At 41.6% G+C, this 22,705-nt stretch overlaps 1 protein-coding gene across 4 annotated transcripts; it reads right to left on the bottom strand.

Moving 5' to 3' along the window:
- Nucleotides 1-3,560: 3,560 nt before the first annotated feature.
- On the bottom strand, nt 3,561-8,478 carry LOC134548172 (uncharacterized). 4 transcript variants are annotated; one of them, XM_063392673.1, is made up of 3 exons: nt 6,023-8,478; nt 5,799-5,940; nt 3,561-4,195 (listed from the first exon to the last, which is right to left on the bottom strand). In XM_063392673.1, exon 1 carries the CDS (start codon nt 8,462-8,464, stop codon nt 6,509-6,511), a length of 1,956 nt encoding a protein of 651 aa, XP_063248743.1. In that variant the 5' UTR covers nt 8,465-8,478; the 3' UTR covers nt 3,561-4,195; nt 5,799-5,940; nt 6,023-6,508. The 4 variants fall into 4 exon arrangements, with proteins under 4 accessions (XP_063248743.1, XP_063248741.1, XP_063248745.1 ...); XM_063392671.1 differs by having other exon boundaries at nt 3,561-4,183; XM_063392675.1 differs by lacking the exon at nt 5,799-5,940 and having other exon boundaries at nt 5,963-8,478.
- Nucleotides 8,479-22,705: the final 14,227 nt, after the last annotated feature.

Genomic DNA, 22,705 nt, shown 5'->3' with positions numbered 1-22,705 from the left:
AACCAGATGGGTTCAGTTCAGTGTTGACTAAATTCATATGTCTAGAAGAGACTGCTGGCTCAGCCATCACCTTGTCAAACAGCACATCAATGATAGATGTTGGCAGATGTTCATCTCCTACATTCTTAAAGAACCTCAAGCTTGCCCAAATAGGTCAGTTCATTTTTACCTGCTCTTAGGAAGGACATATGTTCCTGACATTACATCAGTTTTTCTACTGTTTAGTCCATTACTTCTTCTATGCCTGGTATGGTTATGGAGAACTGGTTTTTCTTCACCCTTTCAGTAACATTTTCCATCTTTGAAAATTGTTGTCACATCCTCCCTCAGGCTCCTCTTTGCAAACTAAGCTTCTCAAGTTCAGATTTTTGTTGTAAGTCATGAATCATTTCTAGATGGCTTGACTGAGCTGAAAGAGAGAATTCGATGCATCAACTCAGACATTTAGCTTGAAACAAATGATCATTTTAGTATTTTCAAAGTAGTTTTGTTTTGTTTCTTTTTCTTAATTTCATAAGTATTTTATGACTTCATATCCCAATATGGGATGAAGACAAGTGTAGGAATATCTGATTTTTACATGGAAATTAAATTCTAGTATCCAGGCGACAGTTGTGGGTGGTTTGCCTCCCTGCAGCTTCGGGTCACAGGATGATGTACATGAACATGCAGATTGTTAGGTTAAAACTGAAAGATGGAACAAATGACCAAACTGCAAAATACCTCTTCTGTTGATTGATACTGTAGCATCCAGGTTATTGTAGATTAAGTGCAAAATCTGTTTTGGAGATTTATTTCTAACAGGTGAATCTTGTATACTGTGCATAAATTGACAGCACAAACTGGAAGCCTTGTCTTGCATATCCTTGGGGTACAAACTGCTTCTCTGGTTGGGCCGGGGCCTTGACCTGGTCTAACTGTTCATTTCAATGACTACAGTTCTAAACTTCATCTCTGCCATTTCTGACCCTAATGCTGGGCTTCATTTTTTTATGATTGGGATCTGAATCTGTGTTCTTGCTGACAGGGTTGCTCTCATCACTGAGGATCTGAATTTTGAACCTATGTAAACCTCACCTTGTCACCTTCTTAGCATTTAACACTAAGACTAGGGGGAGAAATGTTGCAAGCATTTCAATATCTTCCAAGCCAATGTCCACCAGAATGCTGAGTTGGCTTAAAATTATTGTTTGCTGCTGTTTTTGGATTAGGCTTTAGTCCTGCAGCATATAACTCATATAGGTGAAGATCATAGAGGTGAAGTGCTAGGAATGTGTGACTGGAAATAGGATAGTGGAGAAACATCTTTTTGAGTGGAAGCTGAGAGTTTGGCTTAGCTTGTTGTGTGACTCCTATATATTTAACTATTAACTTTACAATTTCTCCAGTTGCACTGTTGCTTCTGGTTGTCTACTCCTTTACAAAGAAATTAATCCATCAGAAAAGCATCTAAAAAATCCACTTTATTTGCTGAAATGTCTCAGGAGGGTGCTGGGCAGTAGTGGCACAAGAGTAAACTTTTCTTGTGTGAACCTTCATCTGTGGATTAAGGATGACGTAAAACCTGACACTTCAAAACTCTTAGCGACCTTAGGGCTAGCAACATAAAGATGAGGTCCCTTGTGTGCAGTACACTCATGTAACTGTGCTTTGAAATATGCTCATTTTCTGTGTTGTGGTGTGCTTCTTTTGTTCAAAATTATCTCAAATTACCAGCTTTCCATTTATAAACAATACTTCCCCTTCATTTCTCACATCCTCCTGGACATTTGCTCCTCAGATTCTTCAGTACTCTTTTGCTACCTCACATGATGCTAAATGGCTCTCTTATAACACTAGAAAGAACACTCTGTGGAGTACTAAATTAAATAGGAGCAGGTAGCTGAAAATTACAGCAACATACTTAACCAGAGATGTGCAAAAGAGACTTTCCCCTTAACTTATTGCTAAAAAAAAAGAGTTACTAAAGTTATAGCACTGCTATTTTATGTATAATTTATTTTTGGATGCAACACATCTATAGAAGAGTTTTGGGATTTGTTTGATCAAGTGTAGCTTTTCTACATCAGAGCTAGTCACTACAGACTTCGTTTACAGCTAGTGGAAAGAATTACTCTTTCTAGATGGCAGTTCACAATATCCTTGTGTTCACTGGCTCATCTGAGTTGCATCTTAAGGATTCTATTGCCCATAAAGGGAAGTCATAGCTATTGGTTTAGATACTGTAGTATTTTACTGTGGTGGTACCAAGCCAGAGAAAGACACGGTAAGGTCTTTTTTATGTGATGCAATGTCTGTCATAAGGCCAGCTAAGTATTTTTGGAAAAATGACACCAGATTTTGGGTGAGACACTTTTTCAGGTATGAAAAAAAAGATGTAGATTTTAGAGGAAAACACAAGGAGAACAATTTCTCAGCATTTATTTAGAAAGAGATGCAAAATTAACAGTCTCTCGCTTAGGCCCCTGTTCTGCCAATGGCATGTGTAAGAGTGGTAAAGACACAAGAAGGTCTTACAGGATAGAGAGAAGATGCAGACTGGGGACAGGCTAGTCAGGCTTGTCAAGAGAAGCAAAACTGGGAGAAGGGGAGCTCACAGGCCAGTGACCATTGCCTTCATCCACATGAATGACAATGTCAATTTGAGTAATGACCAAGAAACAATTTGAATATCTGTTCTTTCTGTGTCTCGTTCTGCCCCCTGGGTTGTTTTGTTTTGTCCTGTGTGTTAGGCAGGACATTCAATAAAACCTACAAATAACACCAAAAAGGAGAGAGGTTTGGCATCTGACGGTGGTGTGCCTTCTTCAGTAGACTACAAAGCTTATGTAAATACTTTCTGGTGCTTCTTCTATTTCCCCCTCCATCCTATCTCAGACCAGCAGGAGGATGTGAATTGGTGCCTGATGCTGGGGTCAGCAGGCAATCACCCTGGCAGGCTGTGGTGATGTGTAACTTTGTGTTTTAATTCTCAGTGGTTTGTTCCTTTTCCCCTGCTGGGTTGTTGGTTTAGCCTAAGTTGTATCCACTCACTAAGTTGTCAGTCTCACCTGGTATCTGCCCCTTGCTCCCCAATGTTCTCTGTCAATCTTCCCTTGTATGGGCCCCTGCCTGAATGGCCCCTTTGGAAATCCCCTATTCTTGAGGCCCCATTGGTTTGTTTATATCAGTCTCTTCCCATTACCCTCCCCATTGGTTTGTGCTCTGTAAACCCCACCTTGTGTTCCTCCCCGATCTTCTCCCTATTGGTCCCTCTACCCTAAACTCCCCCCTCGTTCTGTCCCTTAAACCCCATGATGCCTTTGTTGTGGGTCCTCGCCCCTGCTCTGTGTTGGAGCTGTGTCACAGTTTATGTTGCTCTAGTAAAGGATTCCTCGGGCTGCGTGCGTGGCCCACTTGGCTCCTTCCTGCACTGCTGCTGCGGCGGCTGCTGAGGGCCCTCGCCACGCTGGGGGTCGTGCCCCTGCCAAGCGCCACACCACCAGGCACACAGCGACAGCAGGTGACCTGTGGGGATAGGAGAAAACCCCGGGAACAAATGAACTGCAGAGGAAGTGTTAGCGTAGGAAAACATATAACTACACAGAGGCGATCATATGCGGTTCTTTATTCCAGCGCGCGGGACACCGGGGTGATAATACACCCAAATCTGATGTCCAAAGCATACAGAGTCGATTCGTGATTTTTATAGTTTAAATTATACACATGTTAACTAACCCCTACCCCTAGATACTGATTATCCTATTTCTTAGTTACTATCTTAAATCATACTTACGCTTCTACCCTGATCTACACTTGATTTGGTTAAAACAATAGCATGGAGCTGTTTACCGAAACTGACGCTTGTTCCTAGCTAGCTGCGTCAAGTTCCAGTTGTACGTTCTCTACTTTCCTCCCCCTACACATTACTCAATCTAGAAATTATATTTTTTAACCCTCCACCAACATTCCCCCCTTTGAAAGTATTTTCACTCTAATATACTAAGTGTAAATGCTTTCACTTAATACAGTCCATTAGGCTTCAGAGTTCATACTGGATGTTCATCTTCAAATTCTTTGTTGTCATAGGCTTTGTCCGGGATGTTGTTGCGGATTGAAGGTGCTGGGTTCCGTGCCAATGCCTTCATTATGGTCCTGTTCTAAGATGCCTTTTTCTGTATCTCTCTCTTCAGGATTCTGTAAACTAACCAAATTACTAAAAATATAATCAGTAAAATTATCAGATTTTCAAGGATAGACTTTATCCATGAACTCACATTCCATCCTAATCCTTTAAAGATTTTACCCAACCAGCTAGTAGCTAAATCTTTTTGTTCCTTTTGTGCCTCATGCTCTATTTGTTTTAACTGACTGATGTCATGTTCTACATCTGCAGTTACATTTGGGATGTGGATGCAGCAATGGTCGATTTGTCCCTTTAAATATCTACACACTCCGTGTTCTTTCAAAAGTAACATATCTAAAGCCAAACGATTTTGCAGGGTCATTTTGGTGGTGGCCTGTAATTGCACATTGAGTTCCCTAAATCCCTCTCGTGTGATTCTTGCTAATCTGTCTACCTGACCTGTGAGTCTATATAGCATTTCTCTATTTCGATAATTTGCAATGGGACCAAACAAGGATTCTAGGGCCCACCCAATCTTTACTCCACTAGAGGGTTCCTTCCAAGTGTCATCTGGGTTCTTGTCTTCTGAGACATCTCGCTTTGCTTTTATTTGCAAGGCTTCACTGCTCTTGTTAAATGGGGATTTCTTCTAAATTGGACATAAAGTGGGAAGGCCCAGGGTGATTTCTCTTACCTCCCCGTCCATAGGCAAGTGTGTTGTCTATGTGCCATCACTCATTGCCCATACAAATGGTCCTGGACTTCGAATGGTACTCTTGCTACATTCTACTATAATCTTAGAATCTATTTTGCCTTGTTTGTGTTTAATTTTCCTGCAGGCACAACCAATTCGTAAGGCTATTGCCAATGGTGACCACTGTTTTATTTCTAGATTGTCAGAGGTGCAATCATAAATTTTCTTACATACTCACCAACTTACCTTATTTGCCTCTTTCTGACTGCTAGTATCAGTATTTGCCACTGTGGGATCTGTCTCATTTTCAGAGCCTTTCCATTTAATGCACCAGGGTGTGCTTTCCATATATTGGAATTTCTGGAGGATGCTCACAGACCATGCACTGTCCCAAGGTTCCAGTCCTTTCCAATCCTTCTCTTCACATTTCTACACCACAACACTTTCTGTAGCGTTGTCCCTGATCTTTTGATAGCGTAGAAACCAACATTGCCATTTTGCAAGGTCTTGGTCCTTAACCCACCACTCTACGATTTGTCCCAATTTGCCATTACTAAGAATGCACTCCGACTTTCTCATGGGTTGCATATAGGAATCCTCTGTTATCTTCCAGTATTCTCTGACCACCACCCTTGACTCTGGTACTTGTTTACAGTTAATTGTTTTGTTCCCTCCTATTTCAGGTAATTTTGACGTTATTATTCCCCAGCTTACTGGGTCCCCTGCTGCCTTTGGTATTGGCAGACAGGCCGTTATTCTGCTGGTATTATGCATTTTAGCAAAGTCTCTGACCAATCCAATCATTACATTCTCAGCCCGAATTTCATTAGAAATTTCTATTACTTGTGTTTTTGCCTGTATCTCTTTCTTCATTCTAGAATGAAGAGTTGTTAATTGACCCTTCTGTATCCCATATCCCAAAGTAACAGCAATCCCTACTGGTGACATTAGTATCCATGAAATTAACATTACCCACAGAAAGAGCATGAGCACAGTTACCAATACCATTTGAACAGTTACAGACGTTTCAGCCTCAGCTTTGTTGGTCCAAAAGTTTCTACAGCCCACGACTGGACTCCACGAGGGACCTTCTTCACACGTGTGTAGTGTATCCAGGGTTCCACTCCAGCCACTTTGACTGCTGTAAAGGTGGTTAGCAGTACCTGATGGGGACTAGTCCACTTCTCTTTTAGTGGTTCTTCATTCTAGGTTTTGATGTATACCTCATCTCCTGGTTCGATATTGTGGACTGGATTCTCCAGGGCCAGTGGTCTGTTCCACACGAGAACACTTCGGAGCCGAGCTAGAGTTTTCCCGAGGGACAGAACATAATTATACACATCTTGTTTCCCTGTGACATGAACATTTGGATTGGGGTTAGGAGATTCATATGGTTTCCCATACAATATTTCATAAGGACTAACTGACATCTCACTCCTAGGCTTTATCCGAACCCTCAGCAATGCTATCGGCAAAGCCTGTGGCCACTGCAGTTTGGCTTCCTGGCATATTTTACTGATCTGCCTCTTCAGTGTCTGGTTCATTCTTTCTACTTGCCCACTTGACTGGGGTCTCCATGGTGTGTGGAGGTCCCAAGATAATCCCAATAACTTGCTTACCTCTTGTACCACCGTGGCTATGAAGTGTGGGCCTCTGTCTGATGATATCCCTAGGGGCACCCCAAACCTGGGAATGATCTCCTGTAATAACTACTTAACTGTTTCCTTTGCTTGGTTTGTGCTACAGGGAAGGGCTTCTGGCCATCTAGAAAACGTGTCAACCCCTACTAACAGGTATTTGTATCCCCGAGTTTTTGGCAGTTCTGCAAAATCTACTTGCCAATAGTCTCCTGGTTCTATTCCTATCCGAATTCTGCCTAACTGTGCCTGTCGTCTAGCTACGGGATTGTTTTTCAGACAGATTTCACATTTAGACATTACTGACTTGGCCATTGTTTGCATCTGTACTGAGATTAGGTATTGTCTTAACCACTTTACCAACGCCTCTGCACCCCAGTGACACTCATTATGTTTTACTTGTAAAATTTCTCTCATTACCAAAGGAGGTACCACTATTTGCCCTTGTGCGGTTACATACCACCCTTCTGCGTTCTTCTGTGCCTTCAGCAGTTGTGCTAGTCTGTCATCTTCGATTGTATAGTTTGGCTTCGGAGGCAAATTAAATTGAGAGATATTAAGTCTTGATGGTATCAATGCCATTGTTTTCTGTACCTCTCGCGCTACCTGACGGGCTGCCCAATCTGCTTTTCGATTTCCTTCACAAATTTTGGAGTTGCCTGATTGATGTGCCTTGCAGTGCATGATTGCTACTTGTTCAGGTTTTTGTACTGCATCTATCAATTGTAGGACTGCATCTTGATGTTTAATATTTGTCCCTTGGGAGGACAGCAGTCCTCTTTCTTTCCATAAAGCTCCGTGTACATGCACTACTCCAAAGGCATATTTGGAATCAGTCCAAATATTCACTGTCTTCCCTTCACTCAGCTCGAGTGCTCTGGTTAATGCGATTAGTTCTGCCCTTTGTGCAGACGTGTTAGGTGGTAGTGATTTTGCCTCTATTACTACATCAATTGTAGTTACCGCATATCCCGCGTATCTGGCTCCGTTCTCCATGAAGCTGCTTCCATCTGTAAAGAGTTCCCACTCTGGTTGCTCCAGGGGGACATCCTTCAGATCTGTTCTTGCTGAATAAGTGTGCTCGATGACTTCTAGACAGTCATGCTCTAATGGACCTTCCTCAGCTGTGGCACCTAGAAATAGAGCTGGATTCAAGAGGTTAGTTGTTTTTAGTGCAACATCATCTTGCTCAGTCAGGGTTACCTGAAACTTCATCATCCGGCTTGGAGAGAGCCAATGGCCCCCCTTTTGTTCCAGGACTGTAGTTACCATGTGTGGCACATAGACATCTATGTGTCTTCCCATTGTGAGCTTCCTGGCTTCCTGTATCAGCAGCACGGTAGCTGCCACTGCCCGCAGACATGAAGGCCATCCGGCACTTACGTTGTCGAGTTGTTTGGAAAAGTAACCCACCGGCCTTTTCCAGCTTCCCAGTCGTTGGGTCAGGACTCCCAGTGCCAGTCGCTGCCTTTCATGCACGTACAGCTGAAAGTCTTTAGATAGATCAGGTAATCCCAAAGCAGGAGCAGTTGTCAGTGCTTCCTTTAACTTCTGGAAGGCCTCTTTCTGTGGTTTGCCCCAGGTGAACGGCTGCGTCTTCTGAGCTTCGTACAAGGGTTTTGCAATCAGTCTATAGTCCATGATCCACAGGCGACACCACCCTGTCATTCCGAGGAAGATCCGCAGCTCGTGTAGATTCTGAGGCTCTGGAATAGCACAGATAGCTTGAATACGATTAGTACCCAGTTTTCTCTGCCCTTGTGAGATTTCACATCCCAGGTAAATCACAGTCTGTTGGGCAATTTGTGCTTTTTCTCTGGATACCTTATACCCTCCCATTCCTAGTGAATTTAAGATCTCAATGGTTACCTTTATGCAGGTCATTTCTTCCTCTGTTGCAATCAAAATGTCATCTACATACTGGAGTAATAAATATTGGTCTCTTGGTACTTGCCCTTCTCTGGTCCAGATTTCCAGTTCTTTTGCCAGTTGACTTCCAAAGAGAGTGGGCGACCCCTTGTACCCCATCGGTAATCGACTCCAGGTGAGCTGAGTTTTTCTTCTACTTTCTGGATGTTCTCACTCAAAGGCAAATAGTTTCCTACTTTCTTGGTCAAGGGGTATACAGAAGAAAGCATCTTTTAAGTCAATTACAGTAAACCATTTATATATCTCTTTTACGGATGCTAACAATGTATAGGGATTGGCAACCACTGGATGAATGTCTTTTGTTATCTCATTTATACCTCTTAAATCCTGTACAAGTCTATACTCACCATTGGGTTTCTTCACTGGGAAAATTGGGGTGTTATATTCCGATTTACATTCTTCTAGAATTTGATATTTTAAAAATTTATCAATGGTCTTTGCTATTCCCTGTCGTGCTTCTGGTTTTATAGGGTATTGTTTGATTCGTACAGCCTTTGCTCCTTCTTTTAACTCTACATGTACCGGTTGTGCCAATTTAGATTTTCCAGGTACATCTGTTTCCCAGACAGAGGGAATTACTGCATCTTCTACTTCTTTAGGAATATTAGAAATTGGTTTTTCTTTTATCATCAAAATCTTTCCTGTCTTAGACTCCGGAATTTTCATTACGAGTTCACCATTCTCAAAAGTAATTACTGCCTCCAGTGCTGCCAGTAGATCGCGCCCTAAGAGTGGAGTTGGGCAGTCTGGCATGTATAAGAATTCATGGGTCAAGATCTTATCTTCAAAGCTCAATTCTAGGGGTTGCAAGAATGGCCGTACCTCCTCCTTCCCTGTGGCTCCAATGACTGCTGCTGACTTGTTCCCGATTTGCCCCTCAAGATAATTTAGTACAGAATGTGTGGCCCCCGTGTCAATGAGAAAATCTACGTCTTTTCCTTCTAAATGCAAAGTCACTATGGGCTCTCTTGATCCTGGCTCCCTCTCATGTAAAACCATGACCCTGGCTACACCCTCCAGCTGATGCTCACTACTTTGATTAAACATACTGTCTAACTGAGGCTGACCATTCTGGCTAAACCGGTTTGGACACTCTCTTTTCCAGTGTCCCTCCATCCGACAATATGCACACTGATTCAGACCTAATCTACCATGACCAGAACCTCTGCCAAAGCCACCTCTATTAACGCCACGACCACTTCTACTACGTCTTTGCCCCTGTCTCTGTAAGACTGCCAAAAGGCTTTGCCCCTGTTTCTTGATAATTTCTTTGTCCCTGTTATTATAAACTTTCCAGGCAACCTCTAGGAGTTTATCCAAGTTTCTTAACTCTTCACCTTCCAGTTTCTGTAGCTTTTTCTTAATATCTTCCTGTGCCTGACCCAGAAAAATAAAGGCAAGCTGAGTTCTTCCTTGCTCACTGTCTACTTGAAGATCAGTATATCTTCTAGCTGCTTCCTTAAGTCTTTCTAGAAAGGCAGTGGGAGATTCTTTCTTTTCCTGTCGAATTTCATACAACTTAGACCAGTTCATACTCTTAGGTATTGCCTGTTGAACACCAACTGAAATCCACTCCTGATATCTCTTTAGCCTTAACATATCCACTCCAGAGGGGTCATTAGCATCCCACTCTGGGTCTGCAGTGGGAAAATTATAATCCAGTGTCCCTGTCACCAAACTATTTCGTATGTCTTCTCTAGCTCTTTCTCTTGCTGCTCGAAGAACCATATCTCTCTCTGTCTCATCCATCAGAGTGTCTAATATGACATGAATATCTTCCCAATCAGGGTTCTGAGTTTTCATTATCATCTTAACCACACGAGCTACCTTATCTGGGTTTTCTCTATACGTTCCGGCTGATTGTTTCCATATAACTAAATCAGCAGGTGAAAAGGGTACCTTTACAAAGACGGGTCCATTAGTTCCCACCCCCTGCCTTAGTGGTGCAATAATCGTTCTCTTTTGTTTGCCTGATTTTAATATACCCTTTCCTGCCTGAGGCCACTCCAGGGCCAGTTTTCCTCGTGTTCGGTGAGCTACTGGGGCGTCTAGTTCATCTGCTTCACTGTCACTACTTTCCATTCTATCTGTCTTCTTCACATTCCCCCTTTGCTTCCGCCTCACAATCACATCCTGGACAGGTGAATCGGGGAGGGGAGGATACAGGGGGGCAGACGGGCCAGAAGCTGGTGAAGGAGGTGTAGGTGGGAGCGGAGGGTACCCTTGAGCTGGTGTTAGAGGGGGAATAAATCTTTCAGCGGGTGTGGGCGGGGGAGCAGGATAGCTTTGAGCAGGTGTATGTGGAGAAGGGGGGGTTCTCTGAGCCGGCGGAGGAGGGACAGGCTCCTGGGCAGACGGAGGGGGGGCAAGCGGAGGAGCGGCTGGCACAGGCAGAGGAGGATAATTACCTTCAGCAGACAAAGGTGGGGGTGAAACATACTGTGCTGGCGCGAGCGAGGGGGGTGTAAGAGAATCAGGTGGGGTCAGGGTGAGCGGGGTAGAACTTGGTGTTGAGGGGGCCGTGGTGGTTCCAGGAGCCATGGGAGATACCAATAATTCCGATTCCAGTTCATCTCTTTTTTCCCCTAAAATTTCACTTAAAACTGCATGTTCCATACAATGCTTATTTTGGACGCAAGCCAGACACTTATTATTCTCAAGCTTCATTGCTTTCATTTTGTCAAGCCACAAAACCGGTTTCTCAAGCAAGCACAGAAATAAGTCAATATATGGTAATTGTTTTACCCTTCCATCTTGTGTACAAAGCAATCTAAGTTGCATAATAACCTTCACATCAAAAGACCCGTTTTTCGGCCACCTCTGATTTTCAGGCAAAGCGTATTTTGGCCAGTGAACATTACAATATTCAATCAACTTATCTTTTCGTAATTCCTGACCGAAGTTCCCCTCTTTCCAATGTGCCAACAAACAACCCAACGGAGAAGAACTTGGTATAGAGGCATTATTGCTGCCCAAAACCTCTTTTAACCCTTTTAGTTTCTCCATATTACAGATACATAAAACCACAGATGCCGAACCTGCAACGCTTTCGCGATGTCTGACGGACGGCTGCCTAGGCAATACCACCAGGAATTCCTTTTGCCCAACCAAGCGTAGCTTTCGCTGCGTCTTAATGGCAGGCCCCCAGACCAGAGAATAAAGAACCTTACCTCTCACCAGGGGTCGTTGTGAGCGGCGAGGGTCGCGGCTCCGATGGGCTCCCCGAGAAATCACCCGGTGCCGGCTGGAGCGTGATCGGGTCGCGGGGTCCTGGCTGCGCCCACAAGGTCCCATCTGGGTCGCCAAAAATGTTAGCGTAGGAAAACATATAACTACACAGAGGCGATCATATGCGGTTCTTTATTCCAGCGCGCGGGACACCGGGGTGATAATACACCCAAATCTGATGTCCAAAGCATACAGAGTCGATTCGTGATTTTTATAGTTTAAATTATACACATGTTAACTAACCCCCACCCCTAGATACTGATTATCCTATTCCTTAGTTACTATCTTAAATCATACCTACGCTTCTACCCTGATCCACACTTGATTTGGTTAAAACAATAGCATGGAGCTGTTTACCGAAACTGACGCTTGTTCCCAGCTAGCTGCGTCAAGTTCCAGTTGTACGTTCTCTACTTTCCTCCCCCTACACATTACTCAATCTGGAAATTATATTTTTTAACCCTCCACCAACAGAAGTGGAATCACAGAATGGTTTGGGTTGGAACGGACCTTAACGATATCTGTTTCCAACCGCTCTCTGACATGGAAGGGGTCACTTTCCACCAAACAGGATGGTCCAACAGGATCAATCTTTGGGCCAGTGACAACTCCACGTTGTGCTGAGTGACAGCGCTCAGCCTGGAAAGCAAAAGACCCTGCCTGGATGTGTGGGAACCCATGGGGTTGCCTTGTTAAATTACTGATACGAAATCAAAGGGCTCTGATTGTGTGCCTACAGGGAGCAGAGTCACCCACTGGGGTGGATCTTTGGAGGTGCAGCTGGCCACTCAGAAGCTGCTCCAGGTGACTTGGGGAGATGAAGCACCTCACTGAAATGCCTCTGCTCTCTCTGGTAGCTTGTCGTGCATCAAACCTGACCAACCATCAAAATTAAACCACTTCTTTAAAATCCATAATCCAATTTACAATACAATTTGCATTTAGTAAATGTTTGTCAATTGTTAATGAGATAACAGTTGGTAAATATGCATTATTTAAGGCCTGACAAATATGATTTGATGGCTACTTGGCCAAATTTTCAAGGGAATAATTATACTAATAGTGAATTACAGCAAGCTGCATGCTTTTGTCCATAGAAACTGGCTAAACAGAGGGCTAACTAAACATTCCATAGTCCAAATTTGACCACACATGCTTTTGGCTATGCATGGATCCATAAGGAAATTTAAAGTCTGCCTGTGAAAGCAAATCACCCTGTAATTTAACAAATGTATCTTAATCTCTATAAAGAAATAATTCGATTTTCACAATTTTTCACTCTAACAGACTATATTTTTAGGGTTTTTTTTCTGTTTTATTGTTATGGAAGAAATATGTTCTCATTTATAAAGTATATATTTTATATTAATTAAATATCTTAATAAATCTGAATTAAATGTATTTAAAGTGCTAAAGTACTATTAAAACTAACAAACAAACAAAATCTCTGTGGAAATGTATAATCCCAAATCAAGTTTATTTTGACTGCAGTTTTGTTTAGATTTTCATCACCATTTTTGCATACTAATATTTTTAATGGGCTTCAAGAGTGTGTATCCAAGAGCTGGGGATCTCATGTAATGAATCTTTTACATCTGCTAGCTCTGTGATTCCACTGCTTGCAACTGAATAATGTATTAAAGTTTTCTAGGCTCCTTCTGTTTGCCATATGAGAGCTGCAATAGTTTCTTCATATTCATTTATTCTCCCCATCTGAGTAAGACCACATTAACAGCCACGATGCTGCTGTTGTTTAACAACAGAAAAATAATAATAAATAGATCGGAGGATGTGCCTAGATTTGCCTTTCCACTGAAAACAAGGAAAAAGCATCTAGCACCTGCCTACTGTTAGTGTCCATGTAATGTATGCCTACATGGACAGGAGAACACCAGCAACTACACATGGAGAGCTTATCTTCCACTAAGACATGTTAGTTAATTTTAAGGGAAGCAGACTTGTCAGCAGTGGCATTTGGTAATCTGTGCTCATTTCCACATTTCTGTCTTTGTCATAATTTTCAGGTAAGCTTGCACCTCATCCTATGTTTTGATCATGTAAGTACTGTCATGGAAATCAATTGCAGGTGGAAAACTTCATTTTCTATTAATACTGTGTTTTTCATTATGAATTGGAGTGTTAAGGAAGAAGCCTGGATATCTCATTACTCCAGTGCAACAACAGAGATGGTAGATGAGCTATAAACAAAAGTTTTGGGAATTAGAAGCTATGTAAGGTATGGCAGAGCAGCCATTTAATCACTCAGTATATTCACCTGAAAAACATAGGAATAAAGGGCTCCCAAAAGTTAAGTTTTGCAAAGAAAGAGTTTGGCTGACAGGCTTGTGAGGAGAAGAATTGGATGTGATTTTTACCGAAAAGGTTGGGAAATGATGTGCAAAAGGCTGTAGAGGAGAAAACATCAAGGGTTGAAAATTGTCTAAATAGCCATGTAGAGTGAGGACATGGGACAGATGGAGCATGTTAGAGCAGACCTGTCCTGAGAACATAAATATCTCAATAAAATATTGAGAGAAATACATTAATCATCCGCCCAAACCAGACCATATCTATAAGAGGAAAAAGACCTTTTCTAGCCAGTTAATAATGACTATGACAAAATGTAAGGGAATTAGAACCTTTCTCCAGCCACTTAATGATGTCTGTGACGATGTGTAAAGGAATTAATCTATTGTGTAAACCAAACCAGAGGGTTTACTATATTCCCTATAACACAAAAATAATTTGCATTGTGCAATCAAGAAAGTAGAAATGTACCCATCCACACAATATGTTCATATATATGATGAACATGTTGAATGCTAAAGCAGAATCAAGGAGGACAGCTTGTACCCCCCTTTTAAAGTCTATTTTCATCAGGGTTTAATTTCTGAAGTTTTATATCCATTCAGGATCTGGCATTATGAAAGAGCAATGTTTTTCCACTTCAGATCTGAGCAAAGCAGACACTGGTATATTCAGCTATTACACTGTACTGCATTAGCACAGCTAATCAGGAATGATCATCCCCCTTCAAGGAGACAGAAAGACCACAATAAACTAGGCTAAAATGTGCTCTTGGGCCTGAAGAAGTTTTAACAGCTCCAGAAACAGTCATCACTGGTAACTCAAGGCTAATAGCTGTGAAATTTCTAAAGGGAATATTTTGCTTCAACATTCAAATGACCTGAGGTTTAACAATGTTTCATTGCAGCTGAATTAAATGTTTTGATATCGGGAGAAATGATGTAAAACCCTCCCTTAACTCATTGTGTGCCCTTTCTGTACATGTGTATCAATTCTGTTTGTTTAATGAGAGAGACTTGTGGATTTATAGATTTGCACAAAAAAGGGAAAAAACCCTGAAAACAATCTGTCTATAGTTCCATGCTTTTGTTATGGTTTTTGTTTGTTTGTTTTCACTTTTTGTTTGTTTTTTGTGGTTTTGTTTTTTTAAATGAAAAATATCCCTAAGCTTAAAAGAATTTACATCTGAGGTAACAGTGAGATGTAGGTCATTGCATAGTCCTGGGAACACATTTTCTAATTTTGCTGTTAAAGTTACATGGAGCCGTTTGGCTTATGTGTAGATTCGGGGGATGATTAAAATCTTTGGAGCGATTCTTCAGCTAGTCAAATTAAAAAGAATTTCATCCAGGAAGATGAAATGAAGCGAAATGTTTGTCATTTTCCCCAATAGCTCATCTGACTTAAGGATACTATTACCAGAAGGATAACTAAGAGCACTTATTAATGATGAATATTTTGGGGGAAATCCACACACAAGACCCACTTGAAACAGGTTCATGTTTATCATTGCCTGTCTTTTTTATGCTTAATTAAATTAGCATAAATACTTTAACAAGAGATGAAATATGATACTGAAATGAAACAAGTTGCAGCAGCTTCAAAGTTCTGTTGAAGTTTCTAGCAGGCAAAAGACAAAGAGGCAAAAGGAAAACCATGTACCATCTCTCCTACAAGTGTCACAAGTGAATTCTTCTGTGTTTATTTCAGATTTTCATCAGACCTTGTTGATAAACCCTATTTCTCTTCTATCAGTTACCTTACACTCCTCAAATTTTCCCTGCAAAACCTGCAAGACTGAATAGAGACGATGATGCAAACCTATCCATATGAGCATGACAAAATATCACCTTAAGAAAGATATCCATCCTGGCCCTTCTGCCTTTTGTAGCCAAGAAGCCAGTGCCAGCCCAGTATACCTTTCTCACAATATTTGGGATCTTTCTTGGAGACAACAAAGTAGAATGTAAATTTGGACTGTTGGAAGGACAAGCCATTTTTATCTGTGGTGATTTTTGTAGCTATTGCATTCACTTTTCTCGTTGCCCATAAATTTGTAATATCAAATAGCGCATTTCATGTTTCTTAATGAGGGCTTTGCATTAAGGCCGAAGTGCTTTGAACTCTGTGTGCTTCTTTTTAGCACAGCATGGATCCTTGGCAGAAAGTGTACTGATCACAAGGAAGACTGAGACGAAAGAACGTTAGGGCAAATTAGGGCATTCTTGTGGAAACTAAATTTTGTCTTCTACCACCAGTGAAGACTATATTTTATTTGCTGAGCACATCAAGCTGTGCTGCCAAAGTAATGTGATTGTGGGTCTGCCTGCAGTTCCTTTTTCTACAAACTCCATCTCATTCACAGGAGCTGCATGGAGTAACATAGTTCAGGAAACTGCAGGCTCTAAGCAGCATGCATTAAAGTGGGAAGAAGAGGAGAAAGTCAAGTTATTTGCCAAAGCTCAGAGCAAAGTAGTGGCAAATGTCTTGCTGGAGTTCAGGAATATTTTGCTGCAGATTTTGTTTGCCTAGTAACCAGTCATCTTTTAAAAATGCCTTGGTGGCTTCAGACCTTCAAGCAGATTAGGTTTATTAAAAGAGAAATCATCATACAATAAAAGATATGACTGAAATCAAACCAAGGCAGTAATAGAAAAGATACTAATTTGCAAGCACAACAAGACAAAAGCATGAGTGCAAATCAACCCTGCTTGAATATTACAGGGAGTTCTTCTTGAAATAATTCCAGTCAAATTAATGTGAGATGCTGTCCTGAGAAGTTTTCCCACTGCCCTCACTTCTGGACAGCACTGTGCTAAATGGTGACCATGTTAACCCATTTCAGTTACCTTGCAGTTTCCCAAGGAACTGAACCGAGGGCACTCTTAAGGCCTAGGGATTCAATTATCCTAATTAGCTTATTTAAGCATTTTTTTCTAAAGCACAGGAAAGGGAACAGTATGTTTGCATCTATATTTAATCAGAAAATTTTGCTAATTTGAAAACTCTGCAGTGATACACCACTGACACAATAAAAGTTACTGCCGCTGGTCAGTCCTCAGAGACATCTTCTGACTCCCATGAATCACAGAGAGGCAGTTCCGGTGTCTATCCCAGATGTAAAAAACCCCAATGAACTCCCAACCTTTTTAACAAAACAGACATGAGCAATTTCTTTTCCTGTAACCTACAGAAACATGTGCCTCTGCAGGATGGAGTCAAATAGAATGGCGAATGACATCTTTCTATGGACAATGTGACTGGTATTCTAAACTTACTTCCTTTTAGGGTGGTCATCTGCAGCTGTCTAATATTAAACTACATTCAGGGAATCTTGCCCAGCCATTTCCAATAGAGCCCCTGAGCAAGAATGGAAGGATTTTATTTGGCTCCCCAATGGGGAACTTTGTGCCCAGAATGAGCTGAAAAACAATAAAAGTTTTTATTGTCACTGATGGAAAAAATTATAAAACGGACTAACTCTTGTTAGCCTCATAGAACAGGAATGAGAGAATGTGTTGTATTTTTACTGTATTGGCAGTATTTTCAGTTTCTGAGAACTTTTGGTGACCAGAAAACTAGACTAGAGGGAATTCTAGGTCAGGTTAGAGTATTTAGCCATGTGGACAGGGCATACAAATTCAACTTACTGCTTCAACTTCCTATGTGGTAGATTTATACTTTGGGTTTTCTTTTACAGTCAGATGCATTTTAGCAAGAATCCTTTTGTTTCACCTTTTTGACTCCTGATGTTACATTCTTTCACTCTCTCAGTGTCTCAGAAGATCAGATTTTTCTTGAAACTCTTTCACTAAATATTACCAAAACTAATGGTCTGTCAGAAAGTTTGAAGTAGAAATAGAAATGAAGGTGGCTGCAAAATCACACTTGCAGTAGACTTCAATATTTTTAAATTAATTCCTCTTTTATCTAGTGTTGAAGCTTTACAGAAGGTATCTTTATCATTTACCATTAGAAGAGATCTGGCTGTATTATCAAGGGAAAAAGGTAAACCACAACTCATTATGCTCTGAGATAAAGAACTGAAAAGATACTGAACAGAGGAATTTGAGACCAACCCAAAACAGATGTTGGAAGTGTAGGGATAAAGTAAGAGGAGACTTAACCCCCAAAATGTGTCAACCAATATACCAAAGGAAGGATAAAAATCAACCCTCCAGCATGAAACAGTAGTGGAATGATGCTGGCTGGGTGCCAGGCACTCACCAAAGCTGCTCTATCACTGCACTCTGCAGCTGGACAGGGGAGAGAAAATACAATGAAGGGTTCATGGGTTGAGATAAAGACTGGGAGAGATCACTCACCAAATATTGTCATGGGCAAAACAGGGTAGAAATAGAGATATTAATTGAATTTATTGCTAACAAAATCAGAGCAGAATGATGAGAAGTAAAATAAGACATTACAAAACCCCTTTCCTCCACCCCCAGGGAATGAGGATTATGGCCATTTCATCAGCTGTGTTTTCCCCTGCTGCTCAGGGAGAGGAGTCATTCCCCTGCTGTACCATGGGGTCCCTTCCATGGGAGACAGTTTTCCATTAACTCCTTGGACATGAGTCCATCTCACAGGCAACAGTTCTCCACCAACTGCTGCAATGTGAATCCCTCCCATGGGCACCACTCCTCCCCAAACTGCTGCAAGTGATTCACTCTTCCATGGGGTACAGTCCTTCAAGGGCAGGCTGCTCTAGCGCGGGCTCTTCTCTCCATGGGCCTCCCATGGCATCACAGCCTCCTCTCAGCCATCCACCTGCTCTGGCATGGGTCTCCTCCATGGGCTCTGTGTGGGTCTCTGCATCCCCCTGGACCTCCGTGGGCTGCAGGGGCACTGCTGCTTCACCGTGGGCTGCACCACAGGCTGCAGGGGTATCTCAGCTCCTCCTCCTTCTTCACTGACCTTGGTGTCTGCAGAGTTGTTCTTCTCACCTGTTCTCACCCCCTCTTCTCTGGATGCAATTACAACTGGGCCATAACATTTTTTCTTTCTTCTTAAATAGGTTATCACAGAGGTCTCACCACCATTTCTAATTGGCCCAGCCTTGATCAGCAGCACATCTGTCTTGGGAGCTACCAAGGATTGGTTCTGCCAGGCATGGAGCTGCTTCTGGCAGCTTCTCACTGAAGCACCCCTGTGACCTCCCTTGCTACCAAAGCTTGGCCATGCAAACCTAATACAGAAACATATTCATGCCATTTAGGAGGACCTGGAAAATATCCTGAAATGGGAGAAGCTCTTAAGTGACCTAATCTTGGCTCTGTTTTAAGATTTTTTAATCCTGGCTTCAGGATTCAACCTGTCAAATTCTTGCAATGTATACTAAAATAAATAGGGTGGAGTAAATGAAAAGCCTAATTTTCTAAAATTGCATGAGCGGCGTGCTGTAAATTATTGCAACATGGAAGAAAATCAGAATTTGAAACAGTTTACTTTTGTTTCATTCAAGTAGAAATGACTTAAAGGTGCAAAACAATTTAAAAAACACTCAAATCCAAAGCAGTAGCTTTTCTGCTGCCTGCCAGAAGACACAGAGATTTTGAAATACCTTTTAATTTAGAATAACTGGTTATTTATCTGTCTATTTTTAAGAGAAGACTGAGGAAGAAAGTCAAATGACTGCCCAAAGTATGGACACTGAAGATGCAGCTTTCTCAGCTTTATGCATGGGCTGTCCTTTTATGTGTTAGAGAGCCACATGGGAGTAACAGGTGCTCAGAAGAGCATAGTTTTTCTGTTGACATAAAGGGCTTGAAGAGCTCAATGTGTTTAGCCATCATAAAGAAAACTGAGGGGTGATTTGATTACAGTATATGAGTATCTCATGGGGAGAAAATACCAAAGGAGTCTTTTGTATAGCTGAGAAGAGACTTAGAAAGAATCAGTGATGGAAATAAAAGGCTGACAAATTCACATTGTTAATGACTTTATTTAGTGAAAACAACGGTATGTGAGAACTGAAACAAAATCCTAACCAGACACTGAAATTTGTTCTTCAGGAGTAGCTTTCTATACAATGTGTTGCTGTTAGAATATAAGGGGAAAAAGGTGCAATATAACAGCTACAGTACACAGGAAATTATTTCAAGCTTTAGAGGTGGTGTGCACACCTAGGCTAAATCCTGCTTAAAATTTAAAACTTTAATGTTCTATGTCTCTAGGCCTGAGCAAACTGTCCAAGGCCTCCCCTTGGAGAGATGGCTCTTTCATGCTCCTGAAGAACCTCATATCAGGCAGTACCTGCATGTTAGTCTAGTTGCTACATTGGCTTCTCCTGATGGTTATGCTGTGGTCAGCTTTAAACATGTCCTCTAAAAATACTTATGGATGATGCAGTTTTATCAGGGTCAGTTTAGCTGCCACCTTTTGTTCAGTGGTCTATAGCACATGCCTAGGACATGGAACATCCCCCATTCCAAGTCCAAGGTCCAAGAAGGTAAGTACAGTGTTCACATCTTCTGAATGTCTCAGTCAACAAAAAAGTGTGACTGAACCATAGACGGGGTCTGATGGCCTGAGGAAGATGACTCTTTTGCCTTGGGTAGTGGAGGGAATCTCAGTTCCTCTTCTCAGTGTGCTTCTGGTGCTTGGGCCACTAAATCTTATAAGGAGTCACAGAATGACAGAATGGGTAAGTTTGGAAAGGACTACAGGGTCACCTGAACAGCAAGGACTGTTCTTCCCCATGATCAGGTGGAACTTCCTGAGCATCAGTTTTCTCCCATTGCCACTTGTTCTATTGCTTGACACTATCAAGCAGAGCCTGGCTCTGACACGTCACTTCAGTTCCTTAGAGACATTTATAGGGTTCCCTCTCTACACAGAAAAGTGAAAACACTTCTGGGAACAGTGGCATTGGATACCCCTCTATTCCAGGCATACTCATACCTGCATGAGGCAGGGGTACTCCATGTAGGACCTGTGTGAGGTTACACATTTGTTGAAAGTTATGCTCGAGTTAATTCTGTTATGCAAAGCTTTCATTCCAACAGTGGAGTATGAGTCACATGTTGCACATTGCCCTTCATTGCAGAGTGCCCAAGAAGGAGGAAATAACTCCTCCCAGTCCTGCTTTAGTTGTTATATGAGGGGGCTTTTTCTTGTGCCACTTAGAGGGAGAGAAGATAATTGGTGTAATTATATTTAAGATTGTTATTGTTTTCTGCAACTGAAAGTAACAGATTGTCAGACACTGGGCATATGTGTGCTTCATGTTCTTTTCTATTCAGTTAATCAATAAAAATAATTATGAGAACAATTTGCATGTCAAAGAGAGAATGTGTTGCCTTTTCACACTGAAGTACATTGGTGGTGGAGGATGGTGGCAGCAGAAAGAAATTTTAAGATATGGAAAGACAGAAATGGATGTGTTTAGTCTTGGGTAAACTGACAAGGAAAAAAGGAGGAAATGAGAAGAATGAATCAAAACTGAGTCAGCTACCTTAACTGTTTTTTAAATGAGGTGTGCCTCATCCTGTGCTGATAAGAATGTTGACTAAGCCTCCAAATCCCCCTATATCTACTGAAACATGTGTGGCACTTGTTACCCCCAAATCATGTACACTTTCAGGGATACCCTGGCTAAAGGAAATAATATTTCTTAGTTTAATCAGACTCACAATGGCCAGATTGGCACATAATTTCTCTCTACCTCGTTCATGGCCAGAAATCTGGGTCAAAAAACAGTTTTCTGACTAGGAAACTGCATCTTTATAAATGAGATGGGTAAAACATGTCTTTGTAAGAGATAAAACATATGCATCTGATTATACTTGTACAATAGACCACAGTAATGTCACTGAGCTGGGGTTATTTGCCGTAGTGTGGTCATTCAGAGCCTGGCTGAAAGGGGCATTTTGGAAAAGTGCAGCAAAGGGTAACTGAGAAGAGAGCAGTTTGAGGGTATTGAGGTTGCCAGCAGGAAAGACAAGCAAGGCTCTTTTGTTTTTGTTTATGTGTTTCACAGAGGTAATGAGAAAGCAAGTGATATAATCCTTTCATTTGCATGAGTGTGCCTGGGGATTTCTCTGAGTTGTGGTATATAGGTATCTTGGTTTAACTCAGCCCACAACTAAAGACCACTGAGCAACTTTCTCAAACCATCCCCCATGGTGGCATGGGAAGATGAATTAGATAAAAGAACAATATAAAATTATACAAATAACAATAAAAAAAGAGAGAGAAGGAAGGAGAAATAAAACCCAAGAGCAAAAACAAGCAATTCATGATACAAGTGCTCAACATCCAGTAACAAATGCCTGCCCCATTTCCTGCTATCCTCCAGCGGTTGTCCCCTCCACACCTACTTCTTCCAGTTTGTGTACTGAGCTTGGCATTCTGTGGTGTGAAATATCCCTTTGGACTCTTTGGGCCAGGTGTCCCAGATGTCCTCAAGGCAATTTGTGCAGCTCCTCACTGACAGAGCATGGGAAAATGAAAATTCCTTGACCCAGGTTAAGCACTATTTGGCAACAACCAAAGCATCAGTGTGCCGTCAACATTATTTTCATACTGAATCCAAAACACAGAACTGTACCAGCTACTAGGAAAAAAATGAACTCTATATCAACTGAAACCAGGAAAATAGGATCCAAGTTCAAGAGAAGGGCATATTTTAGGTATAATGAGCCAAGAATAATGTCAAGTCTCAGAAAATAGGTGGGAATTTTCCTCCAACAAATGTGTATGTAAGAAACTGATTACAAAAAGCAAACACACAGAAGTCGGTCTGCTTTCTTTGGAGCAGGTTCATTATGTAAGGGGTTGCAGAAAAATAAGAAGCAGTTT

The sequence above is a fragment of the Prinia subflava genome, chromosome 3 (assembly GCF_021018805.1).
Source record: "Prinia subflava isolate CZ2003 ecotype Zambia chromosome 3, Cam_Psub_1.2, whole genome shotgun sequence".
Classification (NCBI taxonomy): Eukaryota; Metazoa; Chordata; class Aves; order Passeriformes; family Cisticolidae; genus Prinia; species Prinia subflava.
Note: the sequence above shows the minus strand (reverse complement) of the source record. Positions and strands in the feature narration are given on the sequence as shown.

What these genes read in the sequence shown, in the direction of transcription:
- LOC134548172 (XM_063392675.1), bottom strand. Translation starts at nt 8,464, where the DNA reads ATGGGGTACAAGGGGTCGCCCACTCTCTTTGGAAGTCAACTGGCAAAA.